General features: G+C 37.9%; 1 protein-coding gene across 7 annotated transcripts in view; it reads right to left on the bottom strand.

The window, feature by feature from the left end:
• The window catches only part of LOC128684992 (longitudinals lacking protein, isoforms H/M/V), a 331,763-nt gene that overhangs the window by 4,503 nt on the left and 304,055 nt on the right, over nt 1–23,205 (bottom strand). For 3 of the 7 annotated variants that reach the window (XM_053771405.2, XM_053771406.2, XM_053771407.2), the window contains one exon: nt 18,651–19,310. The exons of 1 other annotated variant lie outside the window; for it this stretch is intronic. In XM_053771405.2, coding sequence (XP_053627380.1) covers nt 18,933–19,310 — 378 coding nt within the window. In that variant the 3' untranslated portion in view covers nt 18,651–18,932. Of the gene's footprint in view, nt 1–18,650; nt 19,311–23,205 lie in introns of those variants that run through there. 3 more of the 7 variants (XM_053771404.2, XM_053771403.2, XM_070104017.1) reach the window with 3 other exon arrangements.

The following is a 23,205-nucleotide window of genomic DNA, read 5'->3' as shown; positions in this document are numbered from 1 at the left end:
GTTCTTGTGATTTCATAGCCAATCTTTGTTCTGACACTAATATTAGGTACTGAAATATTGCTCAAATAGTCACAAACACAGTGACATGTGAACATTTTCACCTACCTTAGTCACATACTATTGTCTAGAAATATATACATAGGTCCTAGCAATGTTTTGCACATATGGGAGTATACATGAAACTCCTTCAAGCATTGTGTAAGACAAGTGTCACTCCACTTCTGACAGTGCAGCAGTGGAGTGACATTTGATGATTGTGCATTGCCTTGGTTTTATTTGTTTTCACTGTTATACATAAACATGTCTGTCTAATTGTCTGTCTGTCTATCTATCTGTCCCCATCTGTCTAGCTCTCTATTTATCTCTGTCTCTGCTAATTTGTCTTTCTGTCTGCCTGCTTGTCTCTCTTTCTGTCTCAGAGAGAGCGACTTGTGAACCAACAGGTATTACACATGATGCAGTAGTCATGTCTGATTCCTGAACAAGTGAAAATGCGTATTACTTGCCAGTCATACTTATTATGCATTACAGTGGAACCCCGAGTTTCAGCCATAATCCGTTCCAGAAGCTTGGCCTAAACTCAAAGCAATATTTCCTATAAGAAATAATGTAAATCCAATTAATCCGTTCCAGACCCACAAAAATATTCACAAAAAATAATTTTTTTTAACCCTTTCAGGGTCGAGAGGCCCTCTACTAAACTTGTTCTTAGGGTCGAAAATTTTTCGAAAAAAAAAAAAAAAATTTTTTCTTATAAAATGATAGAGAATCCTTTTCCGATCATAATGACACCAAAAGTATGAAAATTGATGGAAAACTTATGGAATTATGCTCTAGCGAAGTAAGCGGTCACAACGATGTTTACTCATCGGCGATTTCACCCACTTTGAGCCCTATTTTTGGCCAATTCCAGTGTGCCAGTCGACAAAAATCATAACTATTCCACTAGAACCCCACTTTTTCTATCGAATGAATACAAGAAACCACCCATTTACCGATTTCAACTATCCAACAAAGTGGTCAGAAATTGGCAATTTTGCCAATTTCACACATATTTCAAAAGATGCCAATTTCCAAATAGGGTCCAGAATAAACAAGACAGACATTCCTGGCACTAAAATAACATTTTCTCTGTTCATTAATCATGTCCCCAGGCCCCCCTTACATTTTTTTTGCTTTCCATGTTGAATTTTTATTCTCACAAAACAATAGAAGATTTACTGTTAGGCAAACTACTGCATTAGTGTAGAAATCGTATAAATAATATCAGCACACTTGTGAAAGAATATTAGACTCACCAGTTGACGTGTGTTGGACGCATGGCATGATTTGTTTACTTTTGAACTTTGGCAAAAATCAAACATTTCTGCTACTTTGAGCTCAATATCAAGGTACTTTTCATTGTGAAACCAATCAAATTTGTCTCAGTTTCTGTAATATGTCTTTCATTCTATAAAATGAGACCAGGAAAACTAGAATACAACCATAAATACCATACGAAAATACACTGCAAATTCGCTGTTTTAACCCTTTGACTGTTGCAACCCCCAATCCTGAGGTGTCTCCTAGTGTCGCAAAATTTAAAAAAAAATAAAATTATTTTTTCTTATGAAATGATGGAGAATCTTTTCCCGATTGTAATGACACCAAAAGAATGAAATTTGATGGAAAACTGACGGAATTACGCTCTCGCGAGGTTGGCGACCTCGGCGATATTTATGAATCAGCGCTTTCGCCAAATTTGAGCCCTGTTTTTGGCTAATTCTGTTGTTCCAGTTGACCAAACTCACAGCTATTTCTTTAGAACTCCATTTTTGCTATCGATTGAGTACAAGAAACTGCCCATTTACTGATTTCAACTACCCAATAACATGGAAATATAAACACATATGCAGTTTAATATAACATAGCTGAACCACTTGCCAAGAAACCTCTTCATCGCTATCCCACATAAAAACATAGAACACTGCAGAAGGTCTGCTCACAACTTATCCAATCTCCATTCCAAGCTACCCAAGATTTTAGACTCTATAACCCCACTCGGCAGATCATCAGATGTAGCATTCTCCACCTGACCTCAACATTCTGAACCTGATTATAAATACTCACGTACCTTCCACACCAGGTAGATCTGTTTGTGACTTGAAAAAGCCCACTGTGTGGGCGAAACGTTGTCAATAAAGGATCACATTAAACTGCATATGTGTTTATATTTCCATTGTGTCGGTATTTTATACAATTTATTTCTACCCAAAAACATGGTCAGAAATTTGCAATTTGGCCAATTTCACAAAAATTAAAAAAATATGACACTTTCAAAATAGGGTCCAGAATGAACAATGCAGACATTCCTGGCTCTAAAATAACATTTTCTTTGTTCATCAGTCACGTCTCCAGGCCCCTCTGATATTACTCTTGCTTTCTGTTTTGAATTTTTATTCAACAAAAATAGAAGATTTACTGTTATGCAGACTGCTGCAATATTGTAATAATTGTATAAATAATGTCAACCCATTCGTGACTTCATATCAGAATGGCTAGTTGGACATTTATTGGACAATGACATCACTTGTTTACTTTTGAACATTGGCAAAAATCAAGTATTTCCCCTACTTTGAGTTCCATTTCCAGGTTCCTTTTATAGTAAAACCAATCAAAATCACCTCTATTTCTATAATATGTTATCCATTCTATCAAATGAGACCACGAAAACGAGAATACAACCATAAATACTATACGAAAATAGACCACAAAGTTGGCATTTTAACTAAAAAAAAAAACGGTCGGAGTTTTTTTTTTCTCATTATGCACTGTGTGCTGCAGGATTTTTTTATATGGTGCACACTGACCACACAGACCCATTCTCTCACATGTGGGCCTACCAGCTGTCTCCTGCTTGATTTGAAGCTGCTAGAATTTATGAATATATATACATCAAAGACAGTGGCTCGTAAGACGTATATAAACGACCAAAACAGTCAAAGGGTTAAACCAAAAACACGGTCGGAGTTTTTTTTTTTCTCATTATGCACTGTGCTGCAGGATTTTTTTATACTGTGCACACTGATCACATAGACCCATTCTTTCATATGTAGGACTACCAGCTTTCTCTCGCTAGATTTGAAGGTGCTAGAATTTACGCGTACTAGTACGGCACCAACCCTTGCGTGCAAGCCATACTAGTTCAGCACCGACCCTGAAAGGGTTAAAGAATAACTATAGTTTTACATACACAAAACAATTAGTAATGAAAAATGAGTAACGAAATAGATAATGAGTAATGAAATAGATAAATAAACATTTAAAATTATATTTACGTACCCTTATTGAAGACTCTTGTTGGCATCTGGAAGATAGGGAGGAGAAGAGAGGGATGACTTATTATTGCCTCCAGCACTGCCTCCACTACTGCCTCATCCACTGCCTCAACCACTGCCTCCACCACTGCCTCAACCAGTGCCTCAACCACTGCTTCAACCACTGCCTCAACCACTGCCTAAACCATTGCCTCCACCTCGGCCTCAACCACTGCCTCCACCACTGATTCCACCACTGCCTCTACCACTGCCTCAACCACTGCTGCCACCATGGAGGGTAATGCTTACTTGAGGATAAACAAAGCCACACTGACTCATGAGGCCTGCACGGGCAGGCGGACAGGCCTGGTACGTGGGCTGAAACATGGGGCACAGTGCGAAACTCGGGACAAAATTTAGCTGAAAAAAGCACTCGAAACTCAAAGCGGGCGAATCTCGGGGTTCCTCTGTATATCTACAAGCACAGTATAGCGCTTTGTCTGGATTTTTTTGGTTATCCTAGGTAATTTACACTATGTATAATTGTATTTGTGTGTACCTGTGAGATAGACAGAGAAAGGGATAGAGAAAGAGTTAAACAGAGATAGACAGAAATAGATACAGACACACAGACAGATATAGAGACAGCCAATCAACTAGCCACCCAGCCTACCAAACATGTACTATTACATGTTCCAGAATTGTTTCTCTTTACTTAGGGCATAGGTTATAGGACATTCTGGCAGGATGACTCTACCAGTGGTACAAAAATTGCAAGGATGTTGCACATGGGTTATTATCGAAGTTTTTGATATTTTTTCGACCACTTGTGGCCACATCCACCTCAAAGCCACTAAACTTGGGTCAACTTCACTTTCCTCTTAAAAGGAGAGTGTTAATATGACATGACATCAATGAATCCCTGGCGTTTGCCATGCTGTGTGCTCTAGCTGGTGCCCAGTTGAACTGGTGCTCCTACAAAGTACTAAGTGGTCCCAGATTTTTTTAATACGTACTGTGCACACCGAGTGTTAAGACCCATTCTATGCTGACCAGGCATCTCAGCCCAATTGTGCCAAATTTGGAGGCAGGAAAAATAAAACATTGATCTATGTTTGGAGCGGTAGTGGTAACATCGTAGATCTACGTTTGGACAGTTAAGGGGTTAAAGCCTATGCTGGTGTACAGAGTGGAAAATCAAAGGGCTTTTAAACCCTATTCAAAAAATTCTCTTCCTGTTATATGGCAGTCAAATAAGAAAGCCTGGGTAATGAGATAATAGTTTAAAGATTGGTTTGCAAATTATTTTTGCTCTGAAACTGAATGTTACTGCAAAGATAATGACATGGATTATAAAATTTTGTTGTTATTGGACAATACACCAGGTCGTCCTACTTCTCTTTCTGACCTGAATGAAAATGTCAATGTAATTATCCTTGCCACCAAACACGACAGGTAGAATGAGGTAGAGTTATTTGTGAATATTGGAAAGCCAGTGGCACTAGGTGACAAGGACAGTAACAGGTATAATGGAGGAACAGAAATCAGCAGGAAGAGAAAAGAGAAGGGAGGTTTTTAAACATATTTTATACTAATAGTCGAAGTGCAAGAAATAAGATGGGCGAATTGAGATTAGTTGCAAGTGCGGGTAACATTGGTGTTTTTGCCAAAATAGGGTCCAAAATGAACAATGCAGACATTCCTGGCACTAAAATAACATTTTCTCTGTTCATCAGTCACGTCTCCAGGCCCCAGTTATAATACTCTTGCTTTCTATTTTGAATTTTTATTGACACAAAAAAAAGAAGATTTACTGTTATGCAGACTACTGCAATATTGTAATAATTGTATAAATAATGTCAACCCATTCATGACTGCATATTAGGATGGCTAGTTGGACATTTATTGGACAATGACATCATCTGTTTACTCTTGAACATCGGCAAAAATCGAACATTTCTGCCACTTTGAGCTCCATTTCAAGATCCTTTTCATAGTAAAACCAATCAAAATCACTTCTATTTCTATAATATGTTTTCCATTCTATCAAATGAGACCAAGAAAGCAAGAATACAACCATAAATGCTATACAAAAATACACCTCAAATTCAGCGTTTTAATCTAAAAACACGGTCTTTTTTTTTTTCATGCACTGCGTGCAGCAGGATTTTTTGTATACTGTGCACACTGATCACACAGACCCATTTTCTCACATGTGAGCCTACCAGCTTTCTCTTGCTTGATTTGAAGCCGCTAGAATTTTTGAGTATATACAGGAAGGCCCCGCTTTACGGCGTTTCACTTTACGGCGTTCCGCTAATACGGTCATTTCAAATTATGACCAAATCTCGCTATACGGCTCCCCCCACCTGACTTTCTAATACGGTCACTGCGCCCCACCTTGTTTGTTTACATTCTTCGTGAGCTCAGTAAGCACTAAGTCTCTCCATTTTGTCTGGAAACTCCAAAATTTCAAATGTTTTTAAAAGTTATTTCATATTTTATATATACTCTGATAATTATGCTTATGTATACCTGTACTTAAATAAACTTACATACTGTGCTGGCATGCAGGTACACATTAAAATCAGTAAGAGTGTCTTATGTCTCCAGACGTTATATTAGTAATGATAATAATAATCATTGTCTCATTTAAATGTCGTATATTACGTTAAATACACATTTTCATTAATCCATCTATGATATTTTTTCAAAATTATATAATAAACACGATACATAACATAAAAAGATGATAAATACACCCCACAATAGAATAAATAAACATAAATATGAGATGTGGTAGCAGACGACTTGCACAAGTGACGCCATATTAGAAATGCTAATAATAATAATAATAATCACCGAGTCTTATTAAATGTTGTATATTACGTTAATATACACATTTTCATTAATCCATCCATGATATTTTTTTCAAAATTATATAATAAACACGATACATAACATAAAAAGATGATAAATACACCCTACAATAGAATAAATAAACATAAATATGAGATGTCGTAGCCAGATAACTTGTACAAGTGATGCCAAGAATAACATTTTCTCTAATCTAACATAAGAGAAAATGTGTTACTGGGGGTAACTGTAGAAAATTATTCCTTTCGTATGTATGTAAGTTTATTCAGGTATACACAAATACAGTTACATAGATTATCATACATAACAACATATGTGTAGAGAACCTAGGATAACCCAAAAAAGTCAGAGTGACTTATTTCCATTGCCTTCACTCGGAGCATCATTTCTTCTCAAAATGATGTTACATGAGAATGGGAGTATTCTTCTTTATTTATTCTACCGTATCAATGTAGAGACAACCTGTACACAATGTAACTTGTACACAAACCAGACGTGTACACTTCGTTTACAAAACTTACCTTCGCCTGGTTTGTTTACATAACTCTGCGCCTGTCCTCTCTCATGCACTCATTCTTTCTCTCATTTATTCGTTTTATCTCATTTACTTACTCCTGACCCTGCATTAAGACTACAAATATTTTAAGGTAAGTAATGAGTGAACTGTATATACATTTTATCGCTCTGGGATGCTTAAATATCATGGAATATATGTGTGGGTGGGTTGGCCTGGTATGGTAGCCCGGCTGACTACCATACATACCACACTTGATTTTTTACAATAAATACTACTCATCTCACCCTATATTTTAAGGTAAGTAATGAGTGAACTGTATATACATTTTATCGCTCTGGGATGCTTAAATATCATAGAATTGTATGTGTGGGTGGGGTGGCCTGGTATGGTAGCCTGGCTGACTACCATACATACCACACTTGATTTCTTACAATAAATACTACTTGTCTCACCCTAGATTAAGACTATAAATATTTTAAGGTAAGTAATGAGTGCACTATGTGTGTATTGTACTTTTTATTCTTTTTTGATGCCTGGTTCTATTGCTAACTTAATATATGTTAGTGTAAACTTGTTATCTAGTGTTTGTATGCATTTGTAAGTGGAAAAAAAGGGTGTTCCACTTTACGGCGGTTTCCGCTTTACGGCGGTAGCCTGGAACCTAACCAGCCGTATAAGTGGGGCCTTCCTGTATACGCCAAACACATTGGCTTGTAAGACATATATATATGCCCAAAACAGTCAAAGGGTTAACTTTAGTTGGATTGGTTGGAATTCTTTGACTGGGAATTTAGAATCTAACGACTTCTTAGAGTTAGTTCAGGATTGTTTTTTGAAGCAGCTTGTGACAGAACCTACAAGGGAAAATAACCTGCTTGACTTGATTCTGGCAAACAAGGAAACCCTTGTTAATAATTTAGAAATTACAGAGGAACTTGGCACAAGCAACCACAAATCAATTACCTTTAACATTGAATGGAAGTATGCTTACAGGAATAACTCAGTAATGGTCCCAGATTTTCACTTAGGAGATTACAATGGGCATAGAGAACACTTATCATCTATGGACTTGGGTAACAAATAGAGCTATCAATATGACAGCTTTCTAAACACTATTCATGCTGTCCAAAGAACATTTATCCTGTATAAAGAATTATTATTATTATTTATTTTATTATCACACTGGTCGATTCCCACCAAGGCAGGCTGGCCCGAAAAAGAAAAACTTTCACCATCATTCACTCCATCACTGTCTTGCCAGAAGGGTGCTTTACACTACAGTTTTTAAACTGCAACATTAACACCCCTCCTTCAGAGTGCAGGCACTGTACTTCCCATCTCCAGGACTCAAGTCCGGCCTGCCGGTTTCCCTGAACCCCTTCATAAATGTTACTTTGCTCACACTCCAACAGCACGTCAAGTATTAAAAACCATTTGTCTCCATTCACTCCTATCAAACACGCTCACGCATGCCTGCTGGAAGTCCAAGCCCCTCGCACACAAAACCTCCTTTACCCCCTCCCTCCAACCTTTCCTAGGCCGACCCCTACCCCGCCTTCCTTCCACTACAGACTGATACACTCTTGAAGTTATTCTGTTTCGCTCCATTCTCTCCACATGTCCGAACCACCTCAACAACCCTTCCTCAGCCCTCTGGACAACAGTTTTGGTAATCCCGCACTTCCTCCTAACTTCCAAACTACGAATTCTCTGCATTATATTCACACCACACATTGCTCTCAGACATGACATCTCCACTGCCTCCAGCCTTCTCCTCGCTGCAACATTCATCACCCATGCTTCACACCCATATAAGAGCATTGGTAAAACTATACTCTCATACATTCCCCTCTTTGCCTCCAAGGACAAAGTTCTTTGTCTCCACAGACTCCTAAGTGCACCACTCACCCTTTTCCCCTCATCAGTTCTATGATTCACCTCATCTTTCATAGACCCATCCGCTGACACGTCCACTCCCAAATATCTGAATACATTTACCTCCTCCATACTCTCTCCCTCCAATCTGATATCCAATCTTTCATCACCTAATCTTTTTGTTATCCTCATAACCTTACTCTTTCCTGTATTCACTTTCAATTTTCTTCTTTTGCACACCCTACCAAATTCATCCACCAATCTCTGCAACTTCTCTTCAGAATCTCCCAAGAGCACAGTGTCATCAGCAAAGAGCAACTGTGACAACTCCCACTTTATGTGTGATTCTTTATCTTTTAACTCCACGCCTCTTGCCAAGACCCTCGCATTTACTTCTCTTACAACCCCATCTATAAATATATTAAACAACCATGGTGACATCACACATCCTTGTCTAAGGCCTACTTTTACAGGGAAATAATTTCCCTCTTTCCTACATACTCTAACTTGAGCCTCACTATCCTCGTAAAAACTCTTCACTGCTTTCAGTAACCTACCTCCTACACCATACACCTGCAACATCTGCCACATTGCCCCCCTATCCACCCTGTCATACGCCTTTTCCAAATCCATAAATGCCACAAAGACCTCTTTAGCCTTATCTAAATACTGTTCACTTATATGTTTCACTGTAAACACCTGGTCCACACACCCCCTACCTTTCCTAAAGCCTCCTTGTTCATCTGCTATCCTATTCTCCGTCTTACTCTTAATTCTTTCAATAATAACTCTACCATACACTTTGCCATGTATACTCAACAGACTTATCCCCCTATAATTTTTGCACTCTCTTTTATCCCCTTTGCCTTTATACAAAGGAACTATGCATGCTCTCTGCCAATCCCTAGGTACCTTACCCTCTTCCATACATTTATTAAATAATTGCACCAACCATTCCAAAACTATATCCCCACCTGCTTTTAACATTTCTATCTTTATCCCATCAATCCTGGCTGCCTTACCCCCTTTCATTTTACCTACTGCCTCACGAACTTCCCCCACACTCACAACTGGCTCTTCCTCACTCCTACAAGATGTTGTTCCTCCTTGCCCTATACACGAAATCACAGCTTCCCTATCTTCATCAACATTTAACAATTCCTCAAAATATTCCCTCCATCTTCCCAATACCTCTAACTCTCCATTTAATAACTCTCCTCTCCTATTTTTAACTGACAAATCCATTTGTTCTCCAGGCTTTCTTAACTTGTTAATCTCACTCCAAAACTTTTTCTTATTTTCAACAAAATTTGTTGATAGCATCTCACCCACTCTCTCATTTGCTCTCTTTTTACATTGCTTCACCACTCTCTTAACCTCTCTCTTTTTCTCCATATACTCTTCCCTCCTTGCATCACTTCTACTTTGTAAAAACTTCTCATATGCTAACTTTTTCTCCCTTACTACTCTCTTCACATCATCATTCCACCAATCGCTCCTCTTCCCTCCCGCACCCACTTTCCTGTAACCACAAACTTCTGCTGAAGACTCTAACACTACATTTTTAAAACTACCCCATACCTCTTTGACCCCATTGCCTATGCTCTCATTAGCCCATCTATCCTCCAATAGCTGTTTATATCTTACCCTAACTCCCTTCTCTTTTAGTTTATAAACCTTCACCTCTCTCTTCCCTGATGCTTCTATTCTCCTTGTATCCCATCTACCTTTTACTCTCAGTGTAGCTACAACTAGAAAGTGATCTGATATATCTGTGGCCCCTCTATAAACATGTACATCCTGAAGTCTACTCAACAGTCTTTTATCTACCAATACATAATCCAACAAACTACTGTCATTTCGCCCTACATCATATCTTGTATACTTATTTATCCTCTTTTTCTTAAAATATGTATTACCTATAACTAAGCCCCTTTCTATACAAAGTTCAATCAAAGGGCTCCCATTATCATTTACACCTAGCACCCCAAACTTACCTACCACACCCTCTCTAAAAGTTTCTCCTACTTTAGCATTCAGGTCCCCTACCACAATTACTCTCTCACTTGGTTCAAAGGCTCCTATACATTCACTTAACATCTCCCAAAATCTCTCTCTCTCTTCTGCATTCCTCTCTTCTCCAGGTGCATACACGCTTATTATGACCCACTTCTCGCATCCAACCTTTACTTTAATCCACATAATTCTTGAATTTACACATTCATATTCTCTTTTCTCCTTCCATAACTGATCATTCAACATTACTGCTACCCCTTCCTTTGCTCTAACTCTCTCAGATACTCCAGATTTAATCCCATTTATTTCCCCCCACCGAAACTCCCCTATCCCCTTCAGCTTTGTTTCGCTTAGGGCCAGGACATCCAACTTCTTTTCATTCATAACATCAGCAATCATCTGTTTCTTGTCATCCTCACTACATCCACGCACATTTAAGCATCCCAGTTTTATAAAGTTTTTCTTCTTCTCTTTTTTAGTAAATGTCTACAGGAGAAGGGGTTACCAGCCCATTGCTTCCGGCATGTATAAAGAAATTAGATCAAATAGAAATGACCCAAAATGGATGAATAATAGGCTCAAATATCTTTTAGGGCAAGTCGACATGTCCCGACTTTTCGAATTAAACCATGTCTTGGTTATGGCAAATACATCAGTGTTACCTGCACTAGCAACTAATCTCAACTTGTTCATCTTATTCCTAGCACTGCAACTATTAGTATAATATATATTTAAAGACCCTACTTTCTCTTTACCCTTCCTGCTCAATTCTGTTGTGGCCTGGTGGCTAAAGCTCTCGCTTCACTCATGGAGGGCCCGGGTTCGATTCCTGGCAGGTGGAAACATTTCAATGCGTTTCCTTACACTTGCTGTCCTGTTCACCTAGTAGAAAATAGGTACCTGGGTTTTAGTCAACTGGTGTGGGGCGCATCCTGGGGGACAAAATTGAGGACCCCAATGGAAATAAGTTAGACAGTCTTTGATGACACACTGACTTTCTTGGGTTATCCTGGGTGGCTAACCTTTCAGGGTTAAAAATCTGAAGAAAATCTTTATATTATCTTATCTTTTTTATGTACCAGCTGACTTTTCCACCATATGTATAACTACTACTACTACCTAGTACATCGGCAACTTTCTAAGGTTCGACTTACGTCCATTTTGACTTACGACCGGATGGTCGTAAGTAGGATGGTAGGTATATTGTAATAAACTGGGATTTATTTCAAGAAGTGTAAGTAACAGAAGTCCAAAAGTTATTTTACAGTTCATTCAGTGTAGAATGACTAAATAAATATACAGTGGACCCCCGCATAACGATGGCATCACATAGCGATTTTTCCGCATACCGCTTACTTTTATCGCAAAATTTTTGCCGCGCATACCGATTAAAAACCCGCTCACCGATTTTCGTCCGAGACGCGTCCAATGTGCCCTCACATGTGCCGCCCGTCCCATTGTTTACCAGCCAGCCTCCGCGGTAACATCCAAGCATACACTCGGAATATTTCGTATTATTACAGTGTTTTCGGTGCTGTTTCTGGAAAATAAGTGACCATGGGCCCCAAGAAAGCTTCTAGTGCCAACCCTGTGGTAAAAAGGGTGAGAATTAGTATGGAAATTAAGAAAGATTTTGAAGGGTTTGGGGCTAACCCTGAGAAGCCTATGCCAGTTGTGGAATCCATTGTGCCTACTTCAAAGATTAAGGAAATGTGTGCACAGTGGGTTGAACTGCAAACCTTTATAGATGAAAATCACCCTGACACAGCTGTTGCAAGCCGTGCTGGTGACTATTTCAATGACAATGTTGTGGCCCATTTTAGACAAATCGTAAAGGAACGGGAGGTACAGAGCTCTATGGACAGATTTGTTGTGCGACAGAGGTCCAGTGACTCTCAAGCTGGTCCTAGTGGCATTAAAAGAAGAAGGGAAGTAACCCCGGAAAAGGACTTGCTACCTCAAGTCGTAATGGAAGGGGATTCCCCTTCTAAACAGTAAGAAGATAATGCTCTCCCCTCCTCCCATCCCATCAATCATCACCAGATCTTCAATAAAAGTAAGTGTCATGTAATTGTGCATGCCTTTTTCAGTTTGTGTGTATTAAAATTAACATTTCATGTGGTAAAAAAAATTTTTTTTCATACTTTTGGGCGTCTTGCACGGATTAATTTTATTTCCATTATTTCTTATGGGAAAAATTCATTCGCATAACGATTATTTCGCATAACAATTATCCCTCTTGCACGGATTAAAATCGTTAACCGGGGGTCCACTGTATAGCATTAGAAATCTTCTGTATAAAGAAAGACTGAAGACCCTTAACCCTTAAACTGTCCACACGTAGATCTATGTTCACGTGCAGCAGGCTCCGAATGTAGATCAACGTTGTATTTTTCATTCCTTCAAATTTGGCGCAATAAGTCTGATTCGCCTAGACATGAAAGAATGGCTCTGTGCACTCAGTGTGCACACTATGAAAAACATCAGGGACCACTTGGTACCTTGTGGGAGCACCAGTTCAATTGAGCACCAGCTAGAGCAAATAGCATGGCAAACACCAGTATGTCACTGATGTCATGTCATATTAACACTCACATTTTAAGAGGAAAGTAAAAATAGGTTAGATAAATGCATGAGTGGGTGTGAGTTGGACCTGACTAGCTTGTGCTACTGGGTCAGATGTCGTGCTCCTTCTTTCAGTAGATGTGACCTGACTAGGTGGGTCATTGGTCTAAGCCAGGGGGGGGGGTGACATGGACCTGCTTTGCATGGGCCAGTAGGCCTGCTGCAATGTTCCTTCTTTCTTATGTTCTTATGTATTCAGCTGGCTGGCTGGCTTTGGCTATCTCTGTCTGTATCTGTCTATATCTCTGTCTATCTATATACCTGTCTATCTGTCTATATCTCTGTCTATCTGTATCTCTGTTTTTCACATGTACTCATAAATACAGTTATTATACATAATGTAAATTACCTAGGATAACCCAAAAATTCCAGGCTAAGTGCTATATAGTGTTTGTAGATATAAGACATAAATAAACATGATGTAAATAACAGCAGTGTCACTGGCTCAGCAATCAGGGAGTGGCCCATACACCACAAACCAACAGCTTTGTGGTGTATGGGCAAACAGAAAGACAGATAAGCAGAACTAGACAGACAGATAAGCAGAGCTAGACAGACACAGATGTGCAGATAGACAGACAGATAGATGTACAGATAGATAGACAGACTGACAGACAGACATACAGACATGTTTGTGTGCAAGAGTAAAAACATATAAAGGCAAGGTTCCCCCCTCCAGCAAATGTCACTTGTTATCTGACGCTTGTCATAACACCATTATTCAAAGAGTTCATATTATACTCCAGGCACACACAGAAGACAGAAAGACAGATAAGCTGAACTGGACAGACAGATAAGCAGAGCTAGGCAGACAGATAGACAGGCAGACAGACAGATAGACTGATAGACATACAAAGACATGATTGTGTGCAAGAGTAAAAACATATAAAGGCAAGGTTTCCTCTAGCAGAGCACATTCTGACCCTTGTCATAACACCATGCTTCAAGAAGTTTCATGCTCCAGCATGTCTAAAACATTGCTGGGACCTATAAATACTCTGTATATATTTCTAGACAATAGTAAATGACCAGGGCAGGTGAAAATGTTCACCTGTCAGTGTGACTGTTACAATCTGAGTACTATTTCAGTACATAATATTAGTGTCAGAACAAAGATTGGCTATGAAATCACAAGAACTATTATAAATTGTAATTATCAGAACATAAAAATTATATAAATTAAAATAAAAATGAGAAAAAAAGGTAAATCGGCAACACTTCTGCAAGCGGCAGGACTGGATGTTGCCGTCAGGTGAGCATCCAGAGACAACTTCGTGCTTTTATATCTCGGTAAGTACTGGTCCTAAAAATTTTTTTTTTGGTCTTATACCACACAGAAAATTGCCCTCTTTAATTTAAAAAAAAAAAAGATTTTTTTATTTTTCAAAATATTTGGAGCGCCACGCAGGTGAACATAGATCTACGTTTGGACAGTTTAAGGGTTAAACTACATTCACTTTTAAGACAAAGGATGAGGGGAGACATGATCGAAGTGTATAAGTGGAAGATGGGTATTAACAAAGGAGATATAAATAAGGTTTTGAGGATATCCTTCCAAGAGAGAACCCGCAATAATGGATTCAAATTAGATAAGTTTAGATTTAGAAAGGATACAGGAAAGTACTGGTTTGGTAATAGGGTAGTTAACGAGTGGAATGGTCTGCCTAATAGGGTTATTGAAGCTAAAACCTTGGGTAGTTTCAAATTTAAGTTGGATAAGTACATGAGTGAGGGGTTGGATTTGAGTGGGACTTGCACATGAGTAAATAGAATTGTCGAAGCTTATTGCATGGGTAGCATTTATTCTGTTAGTGGGTTGGATTTGTGAAGGACCTGCCTAGTATGGGTCAACAGGCCTACTGCAGTGTTCCTCCTTTCTTATGTTCTTATACATTACTAGTGAAGCCTCATTTAGATTATGCTGCTCAGTTTTGGTCTCCTTACTACAGAGAAGAATGACTAAAATGATTTACTGTATAAGGAATCTCCCATATAAAGATAGACTTAGAGCCTTGAATTTCCACTCTCTGGAGAGACGCAGAATGAGGGGAGATATCATCGAGGTGTATAAGTGGATGATGGGGATAAACAAAGGTGATATTAATAAAGTACTGAGGGTGTCGAACCAGGTAAGAACCAGAAATAATGGAGTTAAGTTAGATAAATTTAGATTTAGAAAGGACATAGGTAAGTATTGGTTTTCAAACGGAGTCGTGGATGTGTGGAATGGTCTTCGAGTGGGGCGATCGAGGCTAGGACCTTGGGTAGCTTTAAAAAGAGATTGGACAAATATATGAGTGGGAGGGGCTGGGTTTGATTGGTGTCATGGGTACGGGAGTAAATTCTTGGGTTGTTTAGGGTAGGGGTGGTTTTGATAAGGCCCTGCCTTGTATGGGCCAGTAGGCCTTCTGCAGTGTTCCTCCATTCTTATATTCTTAAACAAAATAGAGGAAATTAGCTCTAATATACATTATTTAGGTATGCATACTGGTAAGAGAGCCCATCATAAGTCCAAGTTGTTGGTAAACAAGTACATCGGTAAGTGAGGAGAGGCTGTATTTACAAGTGTATGCCAGTTTCATATGCGCTGATTTCTACTAAGCAAACAGCTATATATTTTTGTGATCTGATGCATTTAACCCTTTGAGGGTCTGTCCCATAGTTCTATGGCTGTGAAGCCCGGGACCAAGTCGTAGTTGTACACCATGAGCTCAGCTTACTAAGCTGTGAGCAGTAAATTTGGGTCTAGATATGAGAAAATATATCTATGTGGTAAGTGTGCACCATATAAAACAAATCCTGCAGCACGCAGTGCATGATGAGAAAAAAAACTGCGACCATATTTTTGGATTAAAATAGCGACTTTGCAGTGTTTTTTCGTGTTTTCTATGGTTGTATTCACAGTTTCTTGGTCTCACTTGATAGAATGGAAGATATATTACAGAAACAGAGATGATTTTGATTGGTTTTAGTACTGAAAATGGCTTGAGTAGTGGAAATGTTCAATTTTTGCCAATGTTCAAAAGTAAACAAATGACGTCACGCATCCAATACACATCAGGTGGTGGGTCTAATGTGCATTCACAAATGCGCTGATATTATGTATACAATTATTACAATGTTGCATAACAGTAAATCTTCTATTTTTGGTGTGAATAAAAATTCATTATGTGAATAAAAAATCAAACTGGAATTCATGTGTGAAGCCTAGAAACATAACTAGTAAAAAGAGGATCAGTATGGTATTGCATAGTACAGTATTTTTTGACACGCATTAACCGTAATATGCAAGGTATTGCAGTACAGTGGTATCAACATTGTTATATGGGTATGATGCATGGGTTTTAAATGTTACAATTGGTAGGAGGCTGGAGGCAGTGGAGATATTATGTTTGAGGGAGATGTGTGGTGTGAACATTATGCAGAAAATTTGGAGAGTGGCAATTAGAAGGTGTGCGGTTACCAAAAGTATAATTCAGAGGACCAAGGAGGGGTTGTTGAAGTGGTTTGGGCAAAGAGGATGAATAAGAGAGTAGTATATAAATCTAGGGTGGAGAATGAGGGGGGATAGAGGTTGTCTGAGGGATTGTGTGAGCTCATTAGATCATGGTGAGTGGAGGCAATTGGTTTTTGTGACCTGATGTGGTGTCTGAGTGTGACCAAGGTAGCATTTGTAAAGAAGGGACTCATAGAAACCGGTTGAGTGTACATGAGTCATGGAGGTGAGAAGTGTAGTGCCTTTCCTCAAAAGGAGTGAGGCTGTTGCAGTTTGGAGTGACATCTGAACTGTGATATCAGCATGTTGTTGGCAAGACAGCAATGGAATGAATGATGCTGAATGTGTTTCCTCTGTTTTTGGGTCACCCTATCTTGGTGGGTGATAGCCAAGGGTGAAGCAAAAATCTGTTATATCCAATCAGAACCATAATTCTATAACAGAAAGCTATATATTTTGAAAAGTCATTTAATCAAACATGACTATTTGCATACATGAGGAAACTTGTAATTTTTTGCATTTTGGTGTTTATAATTATTTGTAATACCCAACTATGTAGTCATATTTAAATATTTGTAATAAAAATACTGAATCATCCTTAAACTTGTTTTGGTGTACAAGTGCTGGTACTATAATTGCAATATTTCTTATGCAGTACTGTACTTTAACTAAAATCAAAATACGAGACCTTAACAAAATTTAATGATATATAAAGTTTTAAGTAAGTTTGCTCATCATTACTGGGTGGAATGAATTATGCTCTGCAATACCCCTGTTGTCACTTATAAATATGCCATTTACAAAGGTCTTAAAATAAATGCACTGATAATAATAATGTACACTTTATTGCATGGTTATATACTGATACCAGTATGTATGTATGTATGGCCATCTTGATTAGGCACCCCCTTCTAGTAATGGATAGGGCTCCACTTTGCCCCTGAACAGCCTGAATTCTTCATGGCATGGATTCAACAAGGTGCTAGAAACATTCCTTCGAGATTCTGGTCTATGTTGACATGATAGCATCATGCAATTGTTGTAGATTTGTCAACTGCATAGGCAGGATGGATTCATGTTGTTTACTCCAAATGCTGATCCTATCACCTGCAGGTCACAGCAGAAATTGCAATTTGTTACACCAGGTGATGTTTTTTCTAATCTACAACCGTCCAGCTTTGGTGAGCCTATGCCCGCTGTATCTTCAGTACCCTGTGCTTACCCGACAGAAGAGGAACCTGGTGTGGTCTTATGCTGCTGTAGTCCATCCACTTCAAGGTTGTGTATTCAGACATGCTTTTCTGCATACCACTGTTTTAACACATAGTTATTTGAGTTACTGTCACCTTCCTGTCAGCTGAAACCAGTCTGACCATTATGAGTGGCAGTTCTGTAGGAGACTGCTGGATGTTTTGTTTTTCACACTATTCTCTGTAACGCTAGAGACTGTTGTGCATGAAAAATCCCAGGAGATCAGCAGTTTTTGAGATTCTCAAACCATCTTGCATGGCACCAACAATTATTCCATGGGCAAGATCACATGTCTTCCACATTCTGATGTTTGATCTAAATACCAACTGAACCTCTTGACCATGTCTGCATACTTTTAGGCATTAAGATTCTTGCAGTAACAAGCAAGTGTACCTAATAAAGTGGCCACTGTGTGTGTGTGTGTGTGTGTGTGTGTATATATATATATATATATATATATATATATATATATATATATATATATATATATATATATATATATATATATATATATATATATATATATATATATAAATAAATAATAGAATAACATACCAAAGTTATACTGTAATTATTAAACTACGATTAGAATTTAGTACATTTTAATGAAATAAAATGTTCAAAATAAAAAGTTTTACATTTTAAATATTAACTAATATTAACAAATGATGATAATGCCAACCAAAGTTCCTTAAGAGTATTTTGATTTGAGCTTTTCACTTTTAAAAGTTAAAGAATATGTACAGAAATTGCACATACAAGCTACCTGTAAAAACATTATTCCACATTATGTATAAATGCAGCATTAACAGGTTATGAGTAACAATGACATAACATATACCTATAATATGTTAATCTAAATTTGAAACCTTTTGAGGATACCTCCCCTAAATTCATTTCATTTTTTCTTTCTTAGTAAGAGGTTAATATATTTTTTTTATATTTACTCTTCCCCTATCTGTAAAGAAAAGAGCCCACCTTAAAGTGTCTCCATGAAATTAGATGTTGAACTTGTTTTAGGATTCAGATGCCTTTTGCGAAGATGAGTGCTGAGGTTACTTTGGTTTTTAGTACGATAAGGACAATGAGGACAGACAAATGGCTCCTCGCCAGTGTGAGTTCTGATGTGCAGCTGTAAATTGCCTTTCTGTGCACTGCGATATGGGCAGAAATGACAAGCAAATGGCTTTTCTCCAGTATGAGTTCTTAAATGTGCCTCTAGTTTCTGTCGACAATTGAATGCTTTGTGACAATACGTGCAAGCATGAGTCTTCTGTTGGTCTCTGGTGTCAGGGTGAATGTAGTGAAGACCTGGATTATTGAGTAGTTCTTGGTTAACCATACCACTTGTAGATACCTGCAATAAAAGATCTGCATCAGATACTCCAAAGTCTGATAATAAGAGTTAGGATATTGCATATGTGTGACACTTCCATGTGTAATCATGAGGTTAAAATGCCAAGAAATTTCTTTTTTTTTTTTTATAAAAAAAAAAAAAATGCAAAATATTTTGCTTAAAAAATTCAGCACCAAATATACAGTCAACACTCCAACAAATGCTAAAGTTATTCAACTTTTTTTCTAATTTACATTGCATCACATTAGACAATAGTGAGAATACAATACTCAAATAGATCTTATCATGTTTATTTTTACTTATGTCTGTGTATATTTGTGTGTATGATGCAGGCCTCTGAGGGTTCAGACATATCTTAAAACTGGGCTTACTAACAGTGCTGAAAATTATCAGGGCTGAAAATTATGCTGGGGAATAGTCAAAGTCATTTCAATACAGTGGTCTCTTGTGTTATGATAATTTTGAGTTATGATTTACCCTCATAAAGAAATATAGTTTTGAGTTGCACTGAAAAATTTGAGATACATACTATACAGTAGACCCCTGGTTATTGGCCGGTTCAGTTATCGGCCAACTCGGTTACTGGTCGGTTTTTCGGCGCCCGGTTATCGGCCATTTAGGAGGCATCCATCCGCCGGCTGGGGCAGCTTGCGAGTCAGTTTGGCTTTGTCTCTGGGCGAGTGAGGAAGTTTCTGCTCATTCATCCAAACATTTTGCTATAATCCATTGTTTTTTGTGGTTATTGATTGACTACAACTGCAAAATAAGCAACCATGGGCCCAAAGAAACACTTTACATAGTATATGAAATCATGTAATGTTTATATGCGATGTATATTTAATAATTATCACTGGTACATTAAATGTCTTATTTTACATTAATATAGACATTTTCATTAATCCATCTATTATATATTCTTCAAAATTATATAAGAAACATGTTACATAGCATATAAACATGCAATGTTTATTATATGCGATGTATATTTCATAATCACTCTTTGCCACATTAAATGTTTTATTTTACGTTAATATAGACATTTTTATTAATCCATCTATGATATTTTCTTCAAAATTATGTAAGAAACATGTTACATAGCATATAAACGTGCAATGTTTATTATATGAGATGTATATTTAATAATCAGTCTTTAGCACATTAAATATCTTATTTTACGTTAATATAGACATTTTCATTAATCCATCAATGATATTTTCTTCAAAATTATATAAAACACTTGGTGTGAGCAGTATTAAAAAAATCTGGGACCACCTTGTGGGAGCACCAGTTCAACTGAGCACTAGCTAGAGCAAACAGCGTGGCAAACACCTGGGATTCACTGATATCATGTAGTATTAACATTCCCATTTTAAAAGGAAAGTGATGTTGACCCTGAGTTTAGTGGCTTTGAGGTGGATGTGGCCACAAGTGGTCGAGGAAATACGTATCAAAAACCTCAATAATAACCCATGTGCAACATTTGTGCAACACCCTTTCAATTTTGGTATCACTGGTAGTGTCATCCTGCCAGAATGTCCTATAACCTATGCCCTAAGTAAAGAGAAACAATTCTGGAACATGTGTAATATGTGTTCGGCAGGCTAGCTGGCTGGCTGGGTGGCTGCCTGACTGGCTAGCTGGCCGGCCAACTGGCTGGCCAACTGGATGGTCGGTGGCTGGCTGATTGATTTTGGCTGCCTCTATCTCCGTCTGTATCTATATCTGTCTGTCTCTGTCTATCTATGCCTCTCTATCTCTGTCCCTGTCTATCTGTCTCTATCTCTGTCTGTTTCACAGGTACACATAAATACAGTTATACAGTGTAAATTACCTAGGATAACCCAAAAAATCCAGACAAAGTGCTATACAGTGCTTGTAGATATAAAATGCATATTAAACATGACTGGAAAATAATACGCATTTACACTTGCTCAGGGATCAGACGTGACAACGACTGTTGACTGTGTCGTGTGTAACACCTGTTGGTTCACAAGTGGCTCTCTCTGAGACAGAGAGAGAGAGACAAGCAAAGAGATGAGCAGAGACAGAGATAAACAGAACTAGACAAACAGATAGACAGAGAGCTAGACAGATAGACAGCCAGACATGTTTATGTGTAACAGTGAAAACAAATAAAGCCAAGGCAGTGGACGCTCATCAAATGTCACCACAGCTTCATTGTCAGCAGTGGACTGACACTTGTCAGACAGAAAGAGAGACAGATAAGCAGAGACAGAGATAAACAGAGAGCTAGACAGACACAGACAGAGCTAGAAAGGCAGACAGGCAGACATGTTTATGTGTAACAGTGAAAACAAATAAAGCCAAAGCTCATCATGTGTCACCATTGCTGCACTGTCAGCAGTGGACTGACACTTAGCTTACATCATGCTTCTAGGGAACTTATTATTATTATTATTATTATATACTCCTGCATATCCAAAGCATTTCTGGGACTTATAAATACTATGTATATATTTCTAGACAATAGTACGTGACTAAGGTAGGTGAAAATGTTCACCTGTCACTGTGTTTGTGACTATTTGAATACTATTTCAGTACCTAATATTAGTGACAGAACAAAGATTAACTATGAAATCACAAGAACTACTACAAATTGTAATTATCAGAACATAAAAAATATACAAATTAAAAAAAAAGAAAAAAAAAAAAAAAAAAAAAAAAAGGTATATTGGTAACACTCCTGCAAATGGCAGTGCTTCATGTTGCCGTCAGGTGAGCAACAAGCGCCGACTTTGTAGCCTTATATCTCCATAAGTACTGACTCTACTTTTTTCTTTACATTACTTTATGTAAAAAAGTCCTCTTTATTTAACCCTTTGACTGTCGCAACCACAAATTCTGAGGTGTCTCCTGGTGTTGCAAAATATTTGAAAAAGAAAAAAAAAATTTTTCTTAGGAAATGATAGAGAATCTTTTCCCGATGGTAATGACACCAAAAGTACGAAATTTGATAGAAAACTTATGGAATTACGCTTTTGCGAAGTTAACGACCTCGGTGATATTTACGAATTGGCAATTTCACCCATTTTGAGTCCTATTTTCGGCTAATTCCATTGTCCCAGTTGACTAAACTCATAACTATTTCTTTAGAACTCCATTTGTTGTATCGATTGAGTACAAGAAACTGCCCATTTACCAATTTCAACTACCTAATAAAGTGGTCAGAAATTGGCAATTTGTCCAATTTCATGCAAATTAAAAAATATGCCAGTTTCAAAATAGGGTCCAGAATGAACAGTGCAGACATTCCTAGCTCTAAAATAACATTTTCTTTGTTCATCAGTCACGTCTTAAGGCCCCTCTGATATTACTCTTGCTTTCTATTTTGAATTTTTATTCAAACCAAAAATAGAAGATTTACTGTTATGCAGACTACTGCAATATTGTAATAATTGTATAAATAATGTCAACCCATTCATGACTGCATATTATAATTGCTAGTTGGACATTTATTGGACAATGACATCTGTTTACTCTTGAACATCGGCAAAAATCAAACATTTCCCCTACTTTGAGCTCCATTTCAAGGTCCTTTTCATAGTAAAACCAATCAAAATCACCTCTATTTCTATAATATGTGTTCCATTCTATCAAATGGGACTAGAAAAACAAGAACATAACCATAAAAACTATACGACAATACACCTCAGAGTCAGCGTTTTAATCCAAAAACACGGTCGGAGTTATTTTTCTCATTATGCACTGCATGCTGCAGGATTTTTTATACAGTGCACACTGACCACACAGACCCATTCTCTCACATGTGGGCCTACCAGCTTTCTCCTGCTTGATTTGAAGCCGCTAGAATTTTAAGTATATATACGTCAAACACATTGGCTCGTAAGACGTATATATACAACCGAAGCAGTCA

This window comes from Cherax quadricarinatus, chromosome 5 (assembly GCF_038502225.1).
Source record: "Cherax quadricarinatus isolate ZL_2023a chromosome 5, ASM3850222v1, whole genome shotgun sequence".
NCBI classification, from domain to species: Eukaryota; Metazoa; Arthropoda; class Malacostraca; order Decapoda; family Parastacidae; genus Cherax; species Cherax quadricarinatus.
This window is presented reverse-complemented; position numbering and strand designations above follow the sequence as displayed.